This window comes from Cydia splendana, chromosome 11, assembly GCF_910591565.1.
Source record: "Cydia splendana chromosome 11, ilCydSple1.2, whole genome shotgun sequence".
Lineage (NCBI taxonomy): Eukaryota > Metazoa > Arthropoda > Insecta > Lepidoptera > Tortricidae > Cydia > Cydia splendana.
The window spans coordinates 17341902-17363091 of record NC_085970.1 but is presented as its reverse complement, the minus strand read 5'-3'; the positions used below and the strand labels follow the sequence as shown (position 1 = coordinate 17363091).

At 39.0% G+C, this 21190-nt stretch overlaps 1 protein-coding gene across 1 annotated transcript in view; it reads left to right on the top strand.

Annotated features, from left to right (window-relative positions):
* Positions 1 to 21190, top strand: part of LOC134794967 (E3 ubiquitin-protein ligase goliath-like) — a 118954-nt gene that overhangs the window by 62986 nt on the left and 34778 nt on the right. The window contains exon 3 of the mRNA XM_063766839.1: positions 1528 to 1949. Within this exon, the coding sequence (XP_063622909.1) occupies positions 1755 to 1949 (195 nt within the window). The 5' untranslated portion in view covers positions 1528 to 1754. The remainder of the gene's footprint in view (positions 1 to 1527; positions 1950 to 21190) is intronic.

Genomic DNA, 21190 nt, shown 5'->3' with positions numbered 1-21190 from the left:
TTTCGCCATTATATTGTGGTTTTTCATTCGGTTGAACGACCGTGCCCCTGCCATATACCTACAAATATTAAATAGGACCAGACGGCTTTATCAGATAAATGCTATAAATACGAGTAACTTGATATCCGAGTGCGCCAGCTCCCCAGAGCATTGGCGCAAACAGACGAAATGCTTGACTGCAGCTGGGGGCCCCGCAAGCCACAAAGCCGCAAACAGGCCAACGAAGACATACCACAAAGCCATGACAGGCCAACTCACATGGCCAGTCACGGCCAAGAAGCCCCCGCCCTTAGAATAAGGGCGCTAAATAGACCCGCTCGTAGTCACGGGCGGCGTGTTGAGACCGTCAAAAATCCCCAAAAGGGTCTTCTTTCATACCTTCCCACAGATGGTATGAAAGTTACTTTGCGGAAATCAATATTGATTAAAACTGAGCACCGTACTGTATTGATTAATTAATTGATTTTCTAATCAGATTATCAAAGCAAAATAATTGTTGAAGTTCTTTGCTCGCTCGCTACGCTCGTGGTTAAGATTTACCTATAAGATAACTATTATCAATCAGGAGAAACTGTGTAGACTTGTCACCAACGGTTTATCGTTTTATGGTTCACTTATCGGTCACAAGTCTCGCGCTACTGACCTTTTACATAAATTGAACACATTGTTTACGTAGCCCGTTGTAAATCGTCCTAAGTACGATGGGTTTTATTCGAGTGTGGGCTAGCATTTTGTAAATCGAATATGAGCGCTTCGGAATACCTATTTTTCTGCGCGTAGGGGGATAATTAAAACATCAACGTGACAGGACTGACTTTGCAACTGTTGATCTATTTCTGTATAGAAATGGTTTCTATTACATATGGTGTTACATACCTACATGACATACGTCAGTAAAAACGGAATGGTAATTGAAAAATTCCACAAAACAGTCCAATGACGAATAAAATTGAAGTCAAGATTCTATTAACTTAAACATATCTAATTTCATAGTGTAATCCAATTTACAAAATACTTATCATATATAGGACTAGATAAGTAGATATTCATTAGTATAACAACACTGAAACCAGTATTCAAATGATACGTCCTATTGCCTTCCTTATGAAACGTAACACTTAGTTTCGTCTTTCAAAGGACTGCGCTTTAACAATCTTCTCAATTTCTCAATCTCGACAATCGCACTATCGATATTCAAATGATCCTCGTATTGTTATTATTATCATTCCTTATGAAACATAACACTTAGTTTCATCTTACAAAGGTCGTGTCAATGCTAACACAGATCGTCTTTGATCTAAGTTGGAACATCTTTTACCTATAATCTCCTCGCGCTCATATACTAACCAATGTAACTACGCGGTTTCCGATTTCTTATACTTGTTACTGATCTCCAGTTCTAGACAAACTGGATACTAGTTAACAACCGCGGGAATCTGTTAACGAATTAGCTGGCTTATAGTTATAATTACCAGCGTGACCGTGTAAATTACAAGCAATCCTGACGTAACCGTTCTATTGTTTCAGGCAGTCAAGTTTCTCGTCGGTTATGGTGCAGCAGTCGACTTCGTTATACAGAACATGAAACAACCGCTAGAGAGTTCATGACGAAAACCTAAGGAATTAGAGCGAAGAAAGTGAAGTGATAAGTTATCTTTAAAGTTTTCGCTGACCGATAGCAAAGATATCATTCGCGTCGGTGCTTTCAGTACAGTGAGACGTGTAGTGTTAATGTGACGTGATAGTGTTGTAAAATGCGTGTATTGTGGTCGCGGTTAGCAGCGCTGGGGTGGTTGGCAGTCGTCGGGTGCCATACGCCCGGCACGGAACTGGAGTCGGTCCGGTACGGGCCGGGAGACGACCGATTCACCAGTGACACATTTACGCAGGCTAACATCAATATATCGTATAAGGATGAACATGGGGAACAGTACTCGGAGACTTCTGAGGTAAGACATTTAATTTTAGGTAATATGACACTAGGAGTACATTACACTAGCGTTTCGTTGAAGGAATACATCGTTAGGAAACCTCCATCCGCGATTTAAGGTGTATTAGCGTGGGGACTATAGCCCAAACAATCTCGCACATGAGAGGAGGCCTGTAGTCAGCAGTGGGACGTAAATAGGCTGACTATATTACACAAGACAAGGGCCACAGGGCGGACCCGAATATCCCGACCAATTTAAACCTTAGAGTCCTTAGGCTCAATAGAGCTAAAATAAGAATTAGGTACGTACCTATTTACGAAAACCTTACTTTACAAGATGCTTGAAGATGATACTTTACATCAAATTTTACAAAATTGAGTACCAAATCAATTATAAAGTCATATTTCTGTTCGTATTTTTTTCCCTATCAGATATCATTTGTTATTCTCGTAACGTTGTTTACAAAAACCTACTGAACAAAATCAAATTATTTAGTATAAATTAGACTAAGACACTAAACATTAGTCAAACGAAAGCGATAATTACTCTTGTAATTCCAGTATTTGCTACATAAATAATGCTTATACTTTGTGTATAATGAGTGCTTGTTTGCTAATAACTCTTTTGGAGACGTTTTAGTACTTAGAGCGATTTGCATGTGAATATGTACTTTGTGTCTTTGTATTATTTGTACAGTTGGTACGTTGTTATTTTACGCGTATTTGTTATACAAACATACATTTTCAGTTGGCTCTATGTTATCATAGTACGGCTTAGACGTGCGCGCCGGTCGAAAAAAATCAGGCGGCGGCGCGCCACGAAAAAATCCACGGCGGCGGCGTAACGCCGGCGGCGTGGGATTTTTCAACTTTTCAACATTAAGACGTATAATGAAAAGTTATGCTTAACCCTTAAGGGGCTACCCCACGCCAATGACCTTCGATCTGTATCCCTTAGTTTTCTAATGTTTTTTGTACCTTATTATATTAACAGCAAGGCTTTAAGCAATATAGTATCCCATATTTACTTCAAAGTTCATTGTCTTCGAGATATTTGGCATCTAAGTTGAACAATTTTAGGCTAAAAAACTGGTTTGCTGGCCATAACTTTTGTGTTAATTAGTTTAAAATTAAAACCCGGGGCATCTTTTTCGAGACGTCAAAGACGAACCCAAATATGTAGATTTCGTACATGTAAGATCACCGCAAACTATATACGAAAAAAGTGTTTTTTAGACAATGTTTAAAAAATTCATAAAAAAATAAGTACTTATTCATTTTTTCAAAATACGGTGGACAAAACTGGAGATAAAAGATTGAAAAACCGATAACCGTTTGTCTTATAATTCTATCTGTAGTGCAAAAAAAGGAGATACGATTCAAAACTTGTCAAAAATCGATGAAAACCTCGGGTAGCCCCTCGACAAGGGAAAAAATCTCAAAAAACTGTGTTAGTATAATTTTTTTGGTGTTATTATCTTATTATGTGGTTGTTTATTGTACAAAAATCATGAAAAAAATATATTTATAATAGTTCCGAAAAAAACATATGTATGTTAAATATGTTGGATGTTGCCAGGTTCGGTGTAAATAAAAAGATACGCCGCATAATGAAAAGACGTCCAGTATTTTGGATACATACAGTACTTTATGTGCATAAGGTTTTTTTTTGTCAAATTCATGTTTTTAATAAATATAGAATAATTGCATTTTTTAATTACAAATACACTTACTGATAATGTCAACTTATGTTATGAATTAAAGTCAAACCTATTATTTTTATATTTTTCCAAAAACTTTATAGCTCGTAGGTGGTAAAATTTTACTGTCATTTATCAAACTTAGCGGGGTATCGTAGGAGGACTAGGAGGCAGTCTGAGCAATGGTTTTTACAATAATGCATGCAATTTTATCAATATTTTCGTAAGAAATTCCTCAAATGAAATCGGGTCTGTCTCTTGATGTCTTGATGAACGCACAGGAAAAAAAATCTGTAAAAATATTTTTTTACCTATTTGGTTCATTCGTTCATTACGTTGTAAACCGACAAGTAATGAATTTTTAAAACATTTTGAAACACCTAACATACCTCTGTTTAATTTATTTACCATAAAAACTACCAGAAAATTTGATAATTTTACTCTTCGCATACTTGGCAATGTCCAACATACTGGACTTAGCAAAAGTGCCGTGTTATCGAGAACGGTTAAAACACTGGACATTATACTTTGTAAATGTGTTTTACCCATACATACAACACATTTTTATGTAAATCATACTGCCACATAAGAAATAGTTAGTATTGTGTTGGTGCGACATAAAATTGTAGAAAATAAATTATACAATAATCAAAAAAATTCCGTACTAAATTATTGCCAAGTAAGTAAGTAAGTATTTTCATCAAAAATGTGAGAGTTACGTAGGAAGTGGCGCCCGCAATAATTTTCAACTATTTCTTATCGGTCTATAACCTATTACATATTTTAACGCTGCATAATACTGTCTTATAAAAAAATATTCGGCGCGAATTTTAGACTACCGGCGGCGGCGGCGGCGCGCTGACTCTCTATGGCGGCGGCGCGCCGCGGCGGCGCGCCGCGGCGGCGCGCACGTCTATACGGCTGTTGTCAATTGTAGGTTATTTCATGTTTCGTTTTTTTTTATATGATCGCTAACATATTATGCATATTCCATACTAATATACTAATTTCTAATATTTACTAATAATTTTATAAAATATGCATTTTTTCTTTACACTCATGTGAAGTATCTGTATCTCACACAGCATAAAACAAACTTATCAATGCAGGTACAAGCGTCGCTACTGTTAAACGTTTCTCGATATTTCTGTACGCCACTGCTTTAACTCCGAGGTTTTCCACGTGCATTTGATAACTTGGTCGTGTTGCAAAGGGCAAGTCACTGCATTAATACTCGGCTATGTATATGTAGGTCACTTACAAAATAGTCCTTGGGGATATTCATAAATTACGTCATTCCAAATTAGGGGGGGGGGGGGGGTCGAAAATCGACAAAAATCGATGACGTAATTTATGGACAGCCCCCTTAGTGAAAGGCAGTTAGACCGTAACATGCGTTTATATGTTGTTAAGGTGTTTTAGGCTATAAATATTGTAATCCAGTGAAAATAAATTATACGTGTATGTAAGTAAATCTTAATATAATATTAATATGTTACCCTTTAAAGGCCACAAAAATATCTGACGCGATCTTATTTGTAGAACCATAAGACACATATTTTTTCGGCCTTGGAAGAGTAAAGGCCAGCGCAAACCGGCGGAGCGCAGCGCAGATCACCGAGGAGGATTTACGCCGCGCAGCGCACACCGGCGAGGTAAAATCCCCCGCGATACCGCGAGCGCCCGCCAGCCCGAGCGCTGGCGGCCGGCGCACCAGGGAGCACTTCGGCGCAGGCCGGGGGATGCCGCGGCATGCCGCCGCGTGTACTCTATCACAAGGGATTAGTGACTAGTGTGCACGAGTTGTCCCCCGTCGTCCCGGCGCTACTCCGGCGCACTCGGGAGGCCTCGGCGCATGCTGGGGGATGCCGCAGCATGCCGGCGCCTACCGCCGCGGTATCCACTAACGTGCTCCTCGATGCCGCGGAGTAACAATCCTCCGTGATGCTCCGAGGTCGGTCTCAAAGCATTTAAATTTATACCTGAAGGTAATTGAAATAGGGAAGAAAATACTTTGATAATTTTAAGGTGATCTGCGCTGCGCTCCGCCGGTTTGCGCTGGCCTTTACACATTATTGCAGGTGACTGTACAGAGAAGGTATAACAATCTAAACTAAACCAAGGGTTTTACGAAAATTATAGCAATAGTATTTAATTAGTGAATTCAAGAAATTAATGATTCGTATAACGTTTGGAAATCCTTACGCAATACTTTTATTTATCACCAAAGCACGTCAGTTTGACGTGCCTAATCGTCTACTCTACCGTAACGCAAAACTATAAAACAAGTGTACGTAAATGATATCGAATAAGTAATTAATTTCCAAGCCTTATCGACATACCAACAACTTTCAAGTTACGAGTTGTCAGCTCCATTCGGGAACTAAACTAAAATCCGTCTAAGCCAGTGGGGAGACACTCCTTCTTTCGGGCAAATACGGCTCCGTTCGGCTCAGCATTGCTCCGAGCAATTATTAGGGTTGTACTACGTCCTTCCATCTTGTTTTCGGTTTACCTCTGCCTCTACTTGGTTTTGTATTAAATTATCTGCCTTAATATCCAATAAGCCGGACTAATACGTTCCGTCCTGTCGTGAATCCATTTAAAACTGTAAATATTAAAATAAACTGAAAACGGTTTCGCGCAAGGCAGGTCCTTAATATGAAAAGCCGCGAAACACGATTAATCTCATTTAATTAAAAGCTTAAGCGTCAGTAAGGCGGAACCAATCAATTACCTAAACATACCAAATTAATTTAATTTCCTCTTCTACTGGTTTGAAGTTACATTCGGGAAGTGAACGGAAGGCGGGCGCGTCTAATCGCTGCTATACTCGTAATAGAACGTAAAACAGCTCTTTAAATAGAATTCAGTTACACCATAAGAGTTAATTAGGTTACGGAAGGTTTGTGGGTAATGCAGCTGTATTGCTGTAATCGTTGTTTTTCTCCGCTGTAGGTACATATATCGGGTGGAACAGAACGAAGGACTTTTACGGAAACGGGGAATTGTTTAGGCTACGTACTTTATTTTTCACTTATTAATCACGTTAATATTTCTAACCGTTTTAGAGATACAATTTGTTGAACATTAGTGCAAAAATCTGTATGTACCAACCCTAGCAAGTAGATCCTATTGTATGACATGACATGTGTCAATTTAAAATGTAAATAACTTTGTAGGGTTGTCACTGATATCAAAATATTTCATTTTAGTGATTTTGTTTTACTTTTTAATTCAGCTTTACGATTATAATAACAGCGATTTGACGACCGGTCTGGCCTAGTGGGTAGTGACCCTGCCTGTAAAGCCGATGGTCCTGGGTTCGAATCCCAGTAAGGGCATTTATTTGTGTGATGACACAGATATTTGTTCCTGAGTCATGGTTGTTTTCTATGTATTTAATTATTTAAATATTATATATATCGTTGTCTGAGTACCCACAATGCAAGCCTTCTTGAGCTTACTGTGGGACTTAGTCAATCTGTGTAAGAATGTCCTATAATATTTATTTATTTATTTATTATTTATTAATAACTCGATTGTAGATCACTTAGATAACACTATCCTTTCAGCTCAGTCTCTAGAAATGTTCCACCCTGTATATAATAAGTAGGTATATCAACCTCATCGTATAGTCGACAAAAATTCTTTGAAAGTATGATTAGACTCCGACCGCGTTATGTTTGTATTTGTATTGACTTGGCAGGTGCTTGGCAGTGATAATGCATACATGTGCCATAGGGGCTGTCCATAAATTACGTCATCGATTTTTGACGATTTTGGACCCCCCCCCCCCCCTATAATCATCCAAAAATCATGCTTCAAATGACCCCATTTCCTCCTACTTCATGCTACCGTCATCCGATGTCCAGACCCCCCCCCCCCTAATTTGAAATGACGTAATTTATGAATAGCCCCATAGGAGCCCAATAATTGACGTAGCACTTGGCATGAAAACTTAATGTGGTCCGACTCTTACCTGCTAAAATCTGCGGTTTGCCGCTTGTGTGAGATGATCACTATAAGCTACACATTATACTTAATAATGTAGCCTAGTACGTAGGCATCTCAGGAAGATGCGACGGTATGAAGTATAACATACTCTTTGCTGGCCGTTTTCGGCTAGGTATCTAAACTATCTAAGTACAGTCGCCATCAGATATATCGGAGCGGCCAAGGTGTTCACAATATCTGAACACGCGCTCTAACGCCCTGACAATAGAGGCGTGTTCCGATATTTGTGAGCACCTTGGCCGCTCCGATATATCTGATGGCAACTGTACAGCCACAGAATAAATAATAGTACTACCGTACAGAAAGGACACTTCCTACAAAACCGAAGTTTTACAGCGATTCAGGGACGAATCATTCTGTCCCTTTCTAATGTATGGCACTATCCCTTTCGGCAATTTAGGGTTGTCAAAATTCAAGTGAGTATCTTATCTGTGGTCGTGCACGCAAAAGGATGTCAAGTGGTGCCAATCCAAATAACTGCTCAGAGCAATGCTGAGCCGAACAGAGCCGAGCTTGCCCGAAAGGAGGAGCGTCTCCCCACTAGTACTGCGAGGAATCTATGTGCTGACAACTTCAGGGGCACATTAACAATAGTAGTAACATTCCATTCACTATGCCGAGTGAATTCTATTTATGCAGCTCTCGAGTGATTAGATAAGGTAGCAAAAATAACCTTATATCTAGACGTTAAGGCGCCTTTTCCCAAGTCGCTAATATTTATAGAATTTTCACGCTTTTACATATTTTCCGTGTCAACGAACTTCAAGGTTAGTTTTAGACGAACTTTTGTTTTATACGCCCTTAAAATATGCGAAAACTTAACTTGTTATTATTCACGGCGCTGTTCCATTGTATTCAAATATTGTTGGTTTATTTCAATATTAGTTAACAGCATTTTTTTAAGATTTATATTTAGGACGTTACCTGGCTCCAATTTCACCACGGTGACAGGTGCGACAATTGTAAAACATCACTGTTGCTGACGTCACAGGCATCCATGGGCTACGGTTACCGCTTACCATCGGGCGGGCCGTATTCCTGTTTGCCACCATAATTGTTTTATTAAAAAAAACTATCATATCGGAAAAAAACAGATATTTCTCTTGCTAAGTTTATGACAATTGTCACAAGAAACACTACAATTGTCACGAAATTCCGACATATAACTCATTACCTGTCAAGAATTACCTACAATTCTTCTAAATCTTGACAATTGTCAGAAACTTCGCAAAAGAAATATCTGTTTTTTTCCGATATAATAAAGTTTTTTTTAAATAATACAATGATGGTGGCAAACAGGAATACGGCCCGCCCGATGGTAAGTGGTAACCGTAGCCCATGGGTGCCTGTGACGTCAGCAACAGTGATTTTACAATTGTCGCACCTGTCACCGTGGTGAAATTGGGGCCAGCTGGCCAACAATGTTGAATAAAAAAACCGCAAACAGTTAAGACGAGTTATGACTTATAAAGTGTTTGTTAGTGGCTGTAAACATAGTTATTTAACTATGCCAAATGGGAACCTAGGACTTAGCTATCAGCTGAGAACGGAATAAGATTAGGTACAATGCTATTATGCCACCTTCGTGAACAGGAGGCCAGTTCGTACTTACATTTTGACAACAAATTGATTTCATTATGTTCTCATTCGCCCGTGCGTCTCGCTCGCGTCAATACCTACCTACATGTACGGACATCAAGTATTCGAATGATAACTAAATTACATTAGGTATTTAGGTGTAATTTTGATGTCAAAGTGTACGTTAGAATTGACCTCCAGTCCAGAAGTAACTTCCTAGACCAGGGGTTCCCAATCTTTTTTATTCAGTCCGCGGCGCACTTGCAAGTTTAAAATTTCGGCGGCGGCGCCCTAACCTAGCTAGGCTAGGCTATTCGAAATAGATAGGTAACATGGTGAGAAGGATTGCCTCACGACGCCCCTGTCTACGGCGCCCCAGAGCGCTGCGGCGTACAGTTTGGGAACCCCTGTCCTAGACCAATATGAAGTTGTATGCTGTTTGGTGTTTCGATTCCGCGGTTTTTACAAACAACTAATGTTGTATCGCACACACTCGTCGAATCGTAAACAGTCGTTATCGCCCTCTATTGTTCCACTTTTAATAATTTTATTGTGTTTATGCGTGTTAAGCTGCCTACTCACTTGCGTTTAGTTATGAATTTAACAGTTTGTTTAAAAAAAGTCATATGCCGAAGGTAATATATGAGATATGACCAACGAATTTTTTTTCGTATGATAAAACTAGATGACCCACAGCGAACTTGGTTTCACCTGGATCTATCCATTTTTTTGCACTTTCAAAATCTTTTCTTTCATAAGAAACTTCTCCTGACATAACAAAGTTAACAAACACAGCACATAAAAAGAATCAGCGAAATTAGTCCAGCCGTTCACGCGTGATGGCGTGACCAAGGGAAATAGGGATTAATTTATAACCTGCCCCGGTTTCGCACTGGTTCATAAATTATACACCTAAACCTTCCTCAAGAATCACTCTATTGATAGGTGAAAACCGCATGAAAATCCGTTCAGCAGTTATTGAGTTTATCGCGAACAAACATACAAACACACAGACAGACGCGGCGGGGACTTTGTGTTATAAGGTGTAGTGATAGATTTACGTGATAGTACTGAAATAGATGTGTGAGTTTAACGGCAAATTGTATCAGTTTATTATTAGTAGGTATTATTAGCGTCCGTGTGCCAGTAGCGTCTTGTTGACTAATCAGTGGTATTTTTAACTTGGGAAAAACACGAATATATTATTAGTCTCCGTGGCATTATCTGTTTTAAAACATTTACTTTTACATACCTTACAAAACCGGTTTGCCATAATTTTAATTTGTCGTAAATAATTTCTATTTAAAACGCGCATTTTTGAGTTTCTGTACATGTTTTCCGAGCAAAGCTCGGTCTCCCAGATATTGTAAGAATGATACAGAATCACAACGAAATTTTGTCTCGGAGGAGTCTGAAGCTTTATTGTTTTGTCATGTGTATTTGTGGCTTTTCAAAGTCAGATGGCTATGGGAATCTGACTGAATGCATCCTACACGTCTGCCAGTCCTACCGTGACTCATCCGTGTCATCAACATTGCGACAATGCATGCTAGTGCATAGTTAGTGCACAAAGACCTATCTTATTAGTATTAGTACCTACACCATTGTATACTTATCCTATATGGAAGATACAATTAAACATGACTATAGATACCTCTCGCGTAGAATGATGATTCCTGTGACAGTTCGTTTTTAGGATTCCGTACCCAAAGGGTAAAAACGGGACCCTAGTACTAAGACTCCACTGTCCGTCTGTCTGTCACCAGGCTGTATCTCATGATTATGAACCGTGATAACTAGACAGTTGAAATTTAATAATAAAAACGTTTTTTTGCCGTTTTTTGCTTAATGGTACGGAACCCTTCGTGCGCGAGGCCGTGTCGCACTTGGCCGGTTTTTATGAATACGATGATGTTTCGAGTCATTGGTATATTTGTAGTGTAACAATCACCCGATTGCACCTTCATAAAAGCTTGTTACATCATCTGTACCGGATTAATGACATCAAGGTCAGTGCTTTACAATCTTGATTCGGGCTTGTACACACTCGTAGAGAGACCCGAGACAGGCCGAGAACGAGTGTGTGTGTACATACCGCTCCCTTCTCGTTTCACTCTTCCTCGTCCCATCTCGCGCTTTTCCGATGTAGATCGGAGCGGCAGGGGCACCGAGACTCGGCGAGAGGCTCTCGACGAGTGTGTACAGTCACCTGCAATAATATGTTACTCTTAGAAGGCCGCAAAAATATGTGACACGCTCTTATGGCTCTACAAATAAGGTCGTGTCAGATATTTTTGAGGCCTTCGTTGTGTAACATATTATTGCAGGTGACTGTACAGCCGACATTATAGCCGTATCCCTTTATTCATAAAACTTAGCAAATCTCTGTTAAATTTGGTTCCTTTCTAACAAACACAAATGTCAAAATGATGGACAAGGACTAACGATTGTCAAGGGGTTGCCAGACTTGACAAGCGTTTATGAATAATGCCAGTCTTTATCTTCTATCTGACAAAAACGTGGCATTTCTTGAGTTCCAACAACTCAAGAAATGCCACGTTTTTGTAGTACTAATAGTATTAGGTACTTTATGTAAGTACTCCTTAATATAAACTCCTAGTATGGTCAGTAGGTGTTCTAGATCTAGCCTCGTAAGTCCCCGCGAATTTGTACAAATACAAATTAAATTCGAATTATGAACTCTTATAGAAATAAAATAGTTTTCCAAATTCAAAAGCGCATAAATAGGCTTGGGTCTTACGGGGTTAGAACCTTCTACCGTGACCACATGTCTCTTATTGATTACTATAGTAGTAATATCACAGAATAAATAATAGTACTAGGTACAGAAGACTCACTCTCTAACAAAACGCGATACGATCAGCACAGATATGGGCGCTAGGTGGCGACAGCGCCACGCGCGACTTATGGCAAACCCCAAAATTGGGGCCGAACGGATGTACTTTTAGCTACCTGTATAGCAAAGCGACGAAATCGCGGAGTGAGCCACGCCTGGTAATAGTGTACCTACACACTTGTCCATAAATCTGCAAGCACTTTGGTTTTGTTAATGCACTAATACCTAAAAGGACGTAAGTGTAGCACCATAAGATCGAAACCGAGCCATCATTAAATTTTAGTTAAAGGTCGCTTGCTGCTCCTTGCAACAATGTGTACTAAAGTCCCTTTTCACAGAAACCGACACAAATAGGGCTCGTGGCGTTGATCTGACAGGCTATTATGGATGGTTTTATCCGCGTGATAAAATATCTGTCACTTTTTAACACCGCGGAATAGAAAGTGACGGTCACCGTTTTAGCATGCTGTCACGTAGACAAGAACGACCATCATATCCGTAGGTACTGATTGTCAGCGTTGCATGACATAATGAATGATTGCCATGTTTTGATCCGGTCTGTTTGTTACATGAACCAAGTTAACATGCAATTCGCAATTGACATTTGCACACCGTACGTGTGTTCGAGACGTTTTTATTGAAGATCGTAATATAGCCGTAATGTGTCCAGACTGGATCCGTAGTTGGCCCAAGATTTAGGGTCAGTTGCACCAAACCGCCTGTCACCGTAAAGGCTTCGTCACACTGGCGCGTTTTCCGGGCGGGGCGCGACGCTTTTACATATAAAACGCTCACGCCCAGCCCAGAAAACGCGTTTGTGTGACGGAACCTTTAAAGCGTTCGCTAAATTTTATTACATCGGAAGTTTCATAGTTCATTGCTGAGTGACGTCGATCAGTCTGTCAAATTTGGTTGGTGCAACTGGCTATTAATGCACTTCAAATTAGAAATTTGACAGGTTTGACAACGTCGCTATGTTGAGAGCTTAATTGAAAGGTTTTGTTTACATTCACCGGATCCGGTTTCTGTTTGTAATGGAATGTAGGATAGATTTGACCGGAATTTATCGAGACTTCCCGGTTTCCGATTGAGCTGAAATTTGGAATATCTGCGTAATTCAATGTCACGATGTCATCTTCAATAGGTAAATCACATATTATGCAATGTTTTGATACTATCAAGTTGATTGGGTTCTCACAGACGTGACCGTGGGTGGCTCTTAGGGTCTTAGGTAATAGAACATATGCAACTTCCATCTACCATATAAGCTAGTTCGCCGCCAGGACGTGATTAAAAAAAAAAACCTGTCACAAAATATATCCCAATAAATATAAGGTGGTGGTACTAGTGCTCGACATGCCCAATAGATGACACCCTGCTGTCACCCTATTGAATCAATCAATCAATCAATCATTTATTTATTTCTTTGAATGTGGTACATTAGTAAAGATGTAATAACACAATTTTGTTCAGCGCATCCTGCCTGAATAGGCATAGAAATAGTGAGTTTTACACTCACTATTTCTATGCCTATTCAGGACACTTGACAATGACTAAGTTTCAAGATGACATGTACCGGGACCGCGTCGAGCACCAGTACCACCACCTTAGAAACAGACCAATGTTTGAGCTAAATACAATCGTATCAGACTGACGTGGTCTGTTAGGGACCGTACCGTCGACCAACACAGTTAAGCAATTAGGGGTTGTGCACAAATCACGCTAGGTGTTTTCGGCTACTTTTTGACCCCCCTTCTCCTTGGTGATATTTGGTGAGGTTTTTGGCTAACCCCACAACCCACAACGTCACGTCTATTTTTTTGAAATTTTGTCATTTGACCTAATTTTAAGATAAATAGTATTGTATATAGAAAATCTTGTTTATTTTTCCATTTTCGTTAAATAGACTCGCTATTTTGAAGTGCAGATTTATGTTTAACGAAATCGAGAAAAAGTATCTAGGTACTCATGCGGTAGGTTATTTTTTCTTAGTTTCGTTCACTGTAGAAAAATACACGTGAGGTTTCCTTATACCCCCCTCCCCCAACGTGATCTATCGTGATTTTTTCGTGACCCCCCTCCCCCTATCGAACCTCGCGTGATTTGTGCACAAGCCCTTAAACGTAAATCTTATTGCAAATGTACTAAAGTACACCAATGGTCAGTTAACTATGTTATTAGTGCATTTACAAACGGTTGTCGTTGCGGTTTCTTCAGTGTATTGGATTATTTGCGGTTACTGTTAAATAACCCCATTTATGAGTAAGGTTTGAATCTATTTATAATTTTACCTACCTACTTATCAACTTTGACTCACAAATATCACTAACAGCTAACTAGTAGCCAGTTAATAATTACTCCATTAGTGGTTTCTTTGCTTACTTTATATAACGGCACAAATGATGATTTATTACAAAAGAAAATATAAAATTCATAGTTTTCTCAAACATACGCGGAAATATGGCCCTCGATTAGTCTGCGAAACATTACGTTGCAGGCATTAGGATGCATATAAGTATGTGGCCTGACCACACTAGTTGGTATAAATAAACTAGCCGCTCGGGACCATCAGCTACAAATCGAAAGACTATATACGAGTTGAACATCTAGGTATTCATCAACTTTCGAGAGTTACTCAGAAAAATAAACCGGAAGCTATGAAACAGCAATTCTATTTGCGATTTCAGTTTTGGTTTACGAGTAGTAATAATCTTTCAGAAGAACTTGGCTCTTATAGTCTAAGAGCTAGCCACGGAAATAGGTATGCAATTTATAGAGTAACGAAATCCCTCTAGTTAGTATGCCATACTATGATTATTAATTAACCCGGGCGCATAATAAATTGCATACCTATTTCCGTGGCTAGCTCTCCGGCTATTAGTCCTTATAATAGCCCTAGTTGCCTCATTAGCCGATTAGTCAAACACTTCAAAATCTGCCGACAGCGTTGTAAATTGGTTGTAAATCATAAAACCAATTCGCCGTCTTGACGTCAACGCCATCTGTTGCCATTTTGATTAGGACTTACTGACGATGTGTTGTTACTTAGGAAAAGGTCCTAAGCTTTATTTTAGTTATAAAACTTGTAAAGTATACTTAATGTTTACATTCTGATGTTTGTGATGCAACTTTCTTGTCTGTTGTTTAGTTGTTTACTGTCGTTACCGCATTCAATCTATCACTTATTTTATTACCTATATTGAAAGTAACATCGCCCGTTTCCCGTTGCAATCTTAAATCTGCATATTTGCAATCAGAATATAACCTTAATACTTTTTCCTTTTAATAGTTTTAATATATTTATGACGTCTGCATATCGAGGAAACGGAAACGCAAGCGCAGACGAGCCTGTCATATTAAACATTTGCCATTCATCGTGGTATTCGAACGCGACATGTATGGCAATTGTTTCATCCATGGCTTTAGTAACGTTCAATAAGATTTTGTAAGAACATGTTTAGTGCAAGCTTTATTTATACACATTCCAATTAGCATTACAAATATGACAATTAATGTTATTTTTGTTTCGTTGCTCTTCGTTGTTTTACACAGCATCGGAAGTCGCTATGAGATCTGAACTATAAACAAAATTTAATAATTAAATCCCCTGCCTGCCGTTGGCTCGTTGGGTGGATGACATTCGAAAAATCGCGGGGCACTTTTGGATGAGAGCCCAGGACCGGGATAAGTGGCGTACCTACACGAAGAGAGGCCTATGCTCAGCAGTGGGCGACTGAAGGCTCAATGATGATGATGATGATGATAATAATTAAATAACAAAAACTGACTGATTAAGTATAGTAGCCATAATAGGTACGTACATAATTCTTTGGTTTTATTTAAATGGAGTAAAACAGATTGTTGTTAATACTGTTGTTCAGTCCAACGATGAGTTTATCATAATTGTAAGAATCCCGATGGCTCAGCAGAACCTACTTTACAATATTTTTACACGTTGAAACTGTGAAACCGTTTAGGCTGGCAGCCTGGCAGGATGTGCCAATTTCAGCCGACAAGTCCGGTAATTTACTACAGTAGACAGTATCTAAAACAGTAAGAACCTTCAAATATACCGGTAAACACCAACTGTACCGCACGTGCAACAACCGTGCGGTCCAAACATGGAGCTAATGCCGTTCCAAATGGTCTGTCCCCTTTTAGTGCACTGCTATAACCTCGTTTCAAGTCACAAGATACAGTTATACGTAATTCTGATTTAGTAAGAATTAATTTGAGTTATTTAGTGATCAGGCCCCTGTTACACGACGCTGACAATTTTATTGACATTGACAATTCACCGTAGATTGCTGCTCCAACAAGTTAACATTGACGATGTGTACCGTTACTTACCGACCCAGAAATGTACAATAAATTGTCAGTGTCAGCGGTCAATTGTCAAGTTGGTGAAATAGGCGCCTGGCTAATTTAGTATTTAACTATACATTATTGTTGTCTTAAAACCGGCCAAGGGTTCCGTACTATTACGCAAAAAAATCACGTTTGTTGTATGGTACCACTTAAATATTTATTATATTCTGTTTTTAATTAATATTTGTTGTTATATCGGCAACTGAAATACATCATCTGTGAAAATTTCAACTGTCTAGCTATCACGGTTCATGAGATACAACCTGGTGACAGACATACGGACAGTGGAGTCTTAGTAATAGGGTCCCGTTTTGGGTACCAAACCCTAAAAACTACGGCCGTTGCCAAGATGTCAATCGTACGATTCGTACGTCAACAAACGCCAATCGAAAAGGGAAAATGCATCTGGGCAACAGTGACACTGAGATAAAGTGACTTGATCATAAAATCAACAAGAACAACAAAGCGCATCATTATTGATTACATGACACATTATTCAATTCATTTCAATCTCATACCTACTGCCGACTCCATCGCTGTAGGAAATATCAACCTTAAATCACCCTACCAAAAGGACCATTGTTTTTTGTGTTTCCGTGGTTCTTGTAAACAAAATTGTGTTGGTAATTACTAATTAGACTAATCAGGTACTTACTTATGTACGTGTATTATGCCTCGTTGCCTTCATTGGAGTTAAGCATAGAGCCTAGAAACGTCAACGTATAATTGCTACCACAATTAGCGTCTGATATTGAGCTGCCGAAACGTCATTACCTCATTAGGGACTGGTTGTTACCATAAATACGTACATACATAGTTACGAGCATATATAGATAAAATAGGTAAATAAAGCACATACAAGTAAACTGACAAGACACAGATGAAGTTAAAACATGGTTATTAATTGATAAGAGAGTTAATTATTATCATCAATACTAATACTGGAGCGAAATCAATCAAAGTTCAGAGTTCATGGGAACGAAAACAAGGAAGTTAGGCTGAGTTTATCTTTTGTTGCCAAAGGTTTATTTATGCTAATGTTTATTTCAAAGGTTAAACCGCTCTCAAATCCAGCTACATCCATGACTCTAATGATTAAGCAAAAAAAAAATAGATTTTTTAAATAAACTTTTCTTTGTCCTGTACAAAAGAGTCCTCAGCAAAGAACAAAGACTCTTAAAAAGGTCAAGATGCCGTTTTACGGATTCGATCCAAGATTTCAAAGTATTTCTTTGCATACCGTTTAAGCAGGCTGTTGCGTTATTTATGAAGTGTCCGACAGCTGTGGACGGCTGATGAATAAACATACGGACCAAGGCCGTGTTCCTGGCGGGCAAATAAGTTTTTGTGCCTCTTGATATGGAGGTTTAGGGAAACCTTTTGGGCTTAAAGTAAACAGGGTTTCAGCTTGATATGCCGAGGAGTTAGGCCTTAAGATCCTCTGCATTATGGATGGGATATATTAGAATTTTTGAGTTTCTTTGTGGAGAATTGGAGTAGGAGATGATATAGCACTCTCTGCTTGGAACCCACTCCACTTCCTTCGAATAGAAGGAATTCAGAGCACAGCTATTGGTCTGTCTCACTGTCTGTATGGTAAGACTTTGAAGTTTTGTACCTACCAGGTCGCACGGCTGGTACTTCCTTATAAATCGGCTTGTCTAATTTTATTATACCAATTTTTTTTAAAGCTAATGGAAGTAAAAGGCCATCTTAGCTCTGATTTATAACGAGATCGAATGATCAAGTTAAAGATTCGTCGCCCTGTGATTTATACGCGGTCGTAGGAGACGCGCTGAACAGAAACCGTTGGAGGCAGGTCATCCGCTCCAGATGCAACCCTGACCACGATCTTCAAACATGAAGGCTCGACCCAAGAGAGAGAGAGGGAGCTATCAGGTTTGCCTACGAATCATCTTGACGCTGCCACTGTAGGTAGATATAGGGAACGATTACCTAAAAGGACCTACTAAAAGAGACTCGAATGGGGCCCAAATGATAGAATATAAGTTAAAAAATTATCGTCGTATCCTTCTTGTCGCGTGGTACCCACAGCCCACATTACAAAGACAATGATGCGGCGTTTTGCAGCAGCCTTCGTCGCATCGTCTACTAACAATGTGGCAATTATTTTCTCGTTTTATTGTTTTCCCTATCGTGTCGCCGGAGAAGGGCAGCACAAGCCGCGTATCTCGTCACGGAGTAAATATTATTTATTATCTGCATCGCGTGACTACATCCAGGCCCTTTTTAACGGCATGATTGTCGAGTCATTGGTTACTCCGCGGTTACTAAAAGTTCTTTAGCTTTTGCCTCGATTATATTTAATTAAATTTTCTTTAAAAAAAATTATACATGTAGATAAAATACAAATATCAATCATCAGAGCGGTCTATCTAAGAATTAGAGGAACGAGAAGAAGGATAGAAAGATTTGGATCTGAAGACGGCTGTGGAATACCCATCCTTGAAGATTAGATTTCTCTTCTTTCTACCGTACAACTGTTGTTAAATACGTTTAAAATTGTATTATTTAATGTAATAAATGTAGATTGCAAATGCTACGTCCCGCTCAGTCTCCAAAGTAGACGTGACGTTTTCGTATTTAGAAAATTCGTATAAATATGAGACGTAAGTAATGGTAGCTTCCCAATATATGAGATCTACCAGTAGCAAGTACTTCATTCTATTGAAAGTTGTATGCACCCATATTCTTAATACGCTCGACTGTACTAACTTTAACCATTCTCATTTTCTGATTTCAAAATGCATGAGTTGCCCAACGCGACAGATATTTTATGATGTCAATTAGAATATTTCCACTAGATACCCGTTCGTGTTTATTAGCATACAATCCAATGTACGTCCAATCAAGCTAAGCTGATTTGGTAGGCGTGTGTACCAGAGATACACAAACGTCAAAGTAAATATTTGTGATTGGGAGTCTAATATGGAATCATTTGCTGTAACTATAAATATAATAGAATTTTGATAAGGCAAATTCAAAGAATACAAGTATAGGTTACCTTTGACATATACTTATTAGTATAATTATGTATTTGTGCAGAGAAATAATACAGAAATTATCTCAAAAATACCAACAAACACTTTAAGACATATGATTGTTTTTGGTACTGTTCGAAGCTACAGGGCTTGACAGAGAACCTATAGTATGTGGCCATCACAAAGATCAGGAATGGTACCTGAGGGCCTACCGGGAATCACGTTCGACGTGTTGCCTCTCTGTCGCACTTGTAAATTCGTACGTAAGTGTGTGACAGGGTAAGACTGACATAGCCCCTAACGAAGAAGAAGAAGAAGCAGACGGCAATCTGTGCATTACAGCACGGTGTGATATAATGATACATTTATTCACTGTACATATTATAAAAATCAACTTTTACTCGTCATATCACATATCGAACGCGCATTATCTGCATAACTAGCTAATTTAAACACATATTATGTGCCTGCTACACGGATATAACCAACTTTATATATTGAAACCGGCTCTGCATAAGGATTCCTTTCCTTGTTTGTCAAAGAATAATGAATTTATTTATTTATCACTCATGTATCCACTCCGTTGTGATTGTAAATAAAACGTTCTAGAAACTGTTATCATACGTTTTAGTAGGTACTTGGATAACCTTTCCTTATAGCTGTTATTAAATTAACTTTTTAGTTTAGCACATGACAGGTTTAATTTCAACGTTTAGTTTAGATTTGGACATTTTTGCTAGGGATGCGACAAAAAATCCTGTGATAGTCCGACGGCTGACATCGAGGCGATCCCATAAGTCAGAGAAGTAGGTAGTCAATTGTCTGAACCCAGAACAGAAATATCACTACATTATCGCCCTATTAACTAGCCGGTATAACTATAAAAACACCTTCTGATGACAAATATCTCTCCCATAGAAACCTTTGACACCACTTGACCATGCATTTCCGCAGGAACTGTCAATTGTCCATCGACATTGATATCGGCAATGCTGTCCCAAATAAAATGTAACCTTAAGTGACCCTGCCACAAGGACAATTGTTGTCTAGAATGTCTAGTGTTTCGGTAGTTTACTTAGGTTCCTGCAAAAGTGCAAACAAATTAAGTGAAGATAGGTACAACATCCATTAGTGCGCTGCTAGCATCAGCTTCCTACAATCTTTACGAGATGCCTACCTTGTTGTGGACCTTTCTATAGGCTTCTTGCGTGTTCTAGGCTGTTTTTACTCGATATTCCAGTATAACATAGATAATAACTTAATAGCTTGTAGTAATTGCATCAGATGATTTCCTTGTTTTTCTTTTAACTTAGCACCCGTCTTACGTCGAGTCTAGACAAACTGTTGTTATGTAAAATAAATAACTCGATTTACATACTTGTAAATTGCGGATAATTGAACGTAGTCTACACTGATGTATACCTCGCCAGAGAATAAAGGACTTTGGCAGACTATCTAGAACCAAAGGAATTCTCTATCCTTGAGCTCTGTTATCCAAAACATGGAGATGGTCGAAAAAGGTCTCGAGTAGGCAAACGGTTGATCTTAAGGGGGTGATTGCACAAAATAATCCGATGGGTCGAAATATATCCGTAAGGGCCCCAGTGGTCATTGTGGCACTCTTTAGGGGAGGCCTATGTCCAGCAGTGGACGTCCTCAGACTGATATGATGATGATGATGATGATCGTAGATAATATAACCATCGGCTCAGACTTAGAATTTCTAAACAGTGAGCTT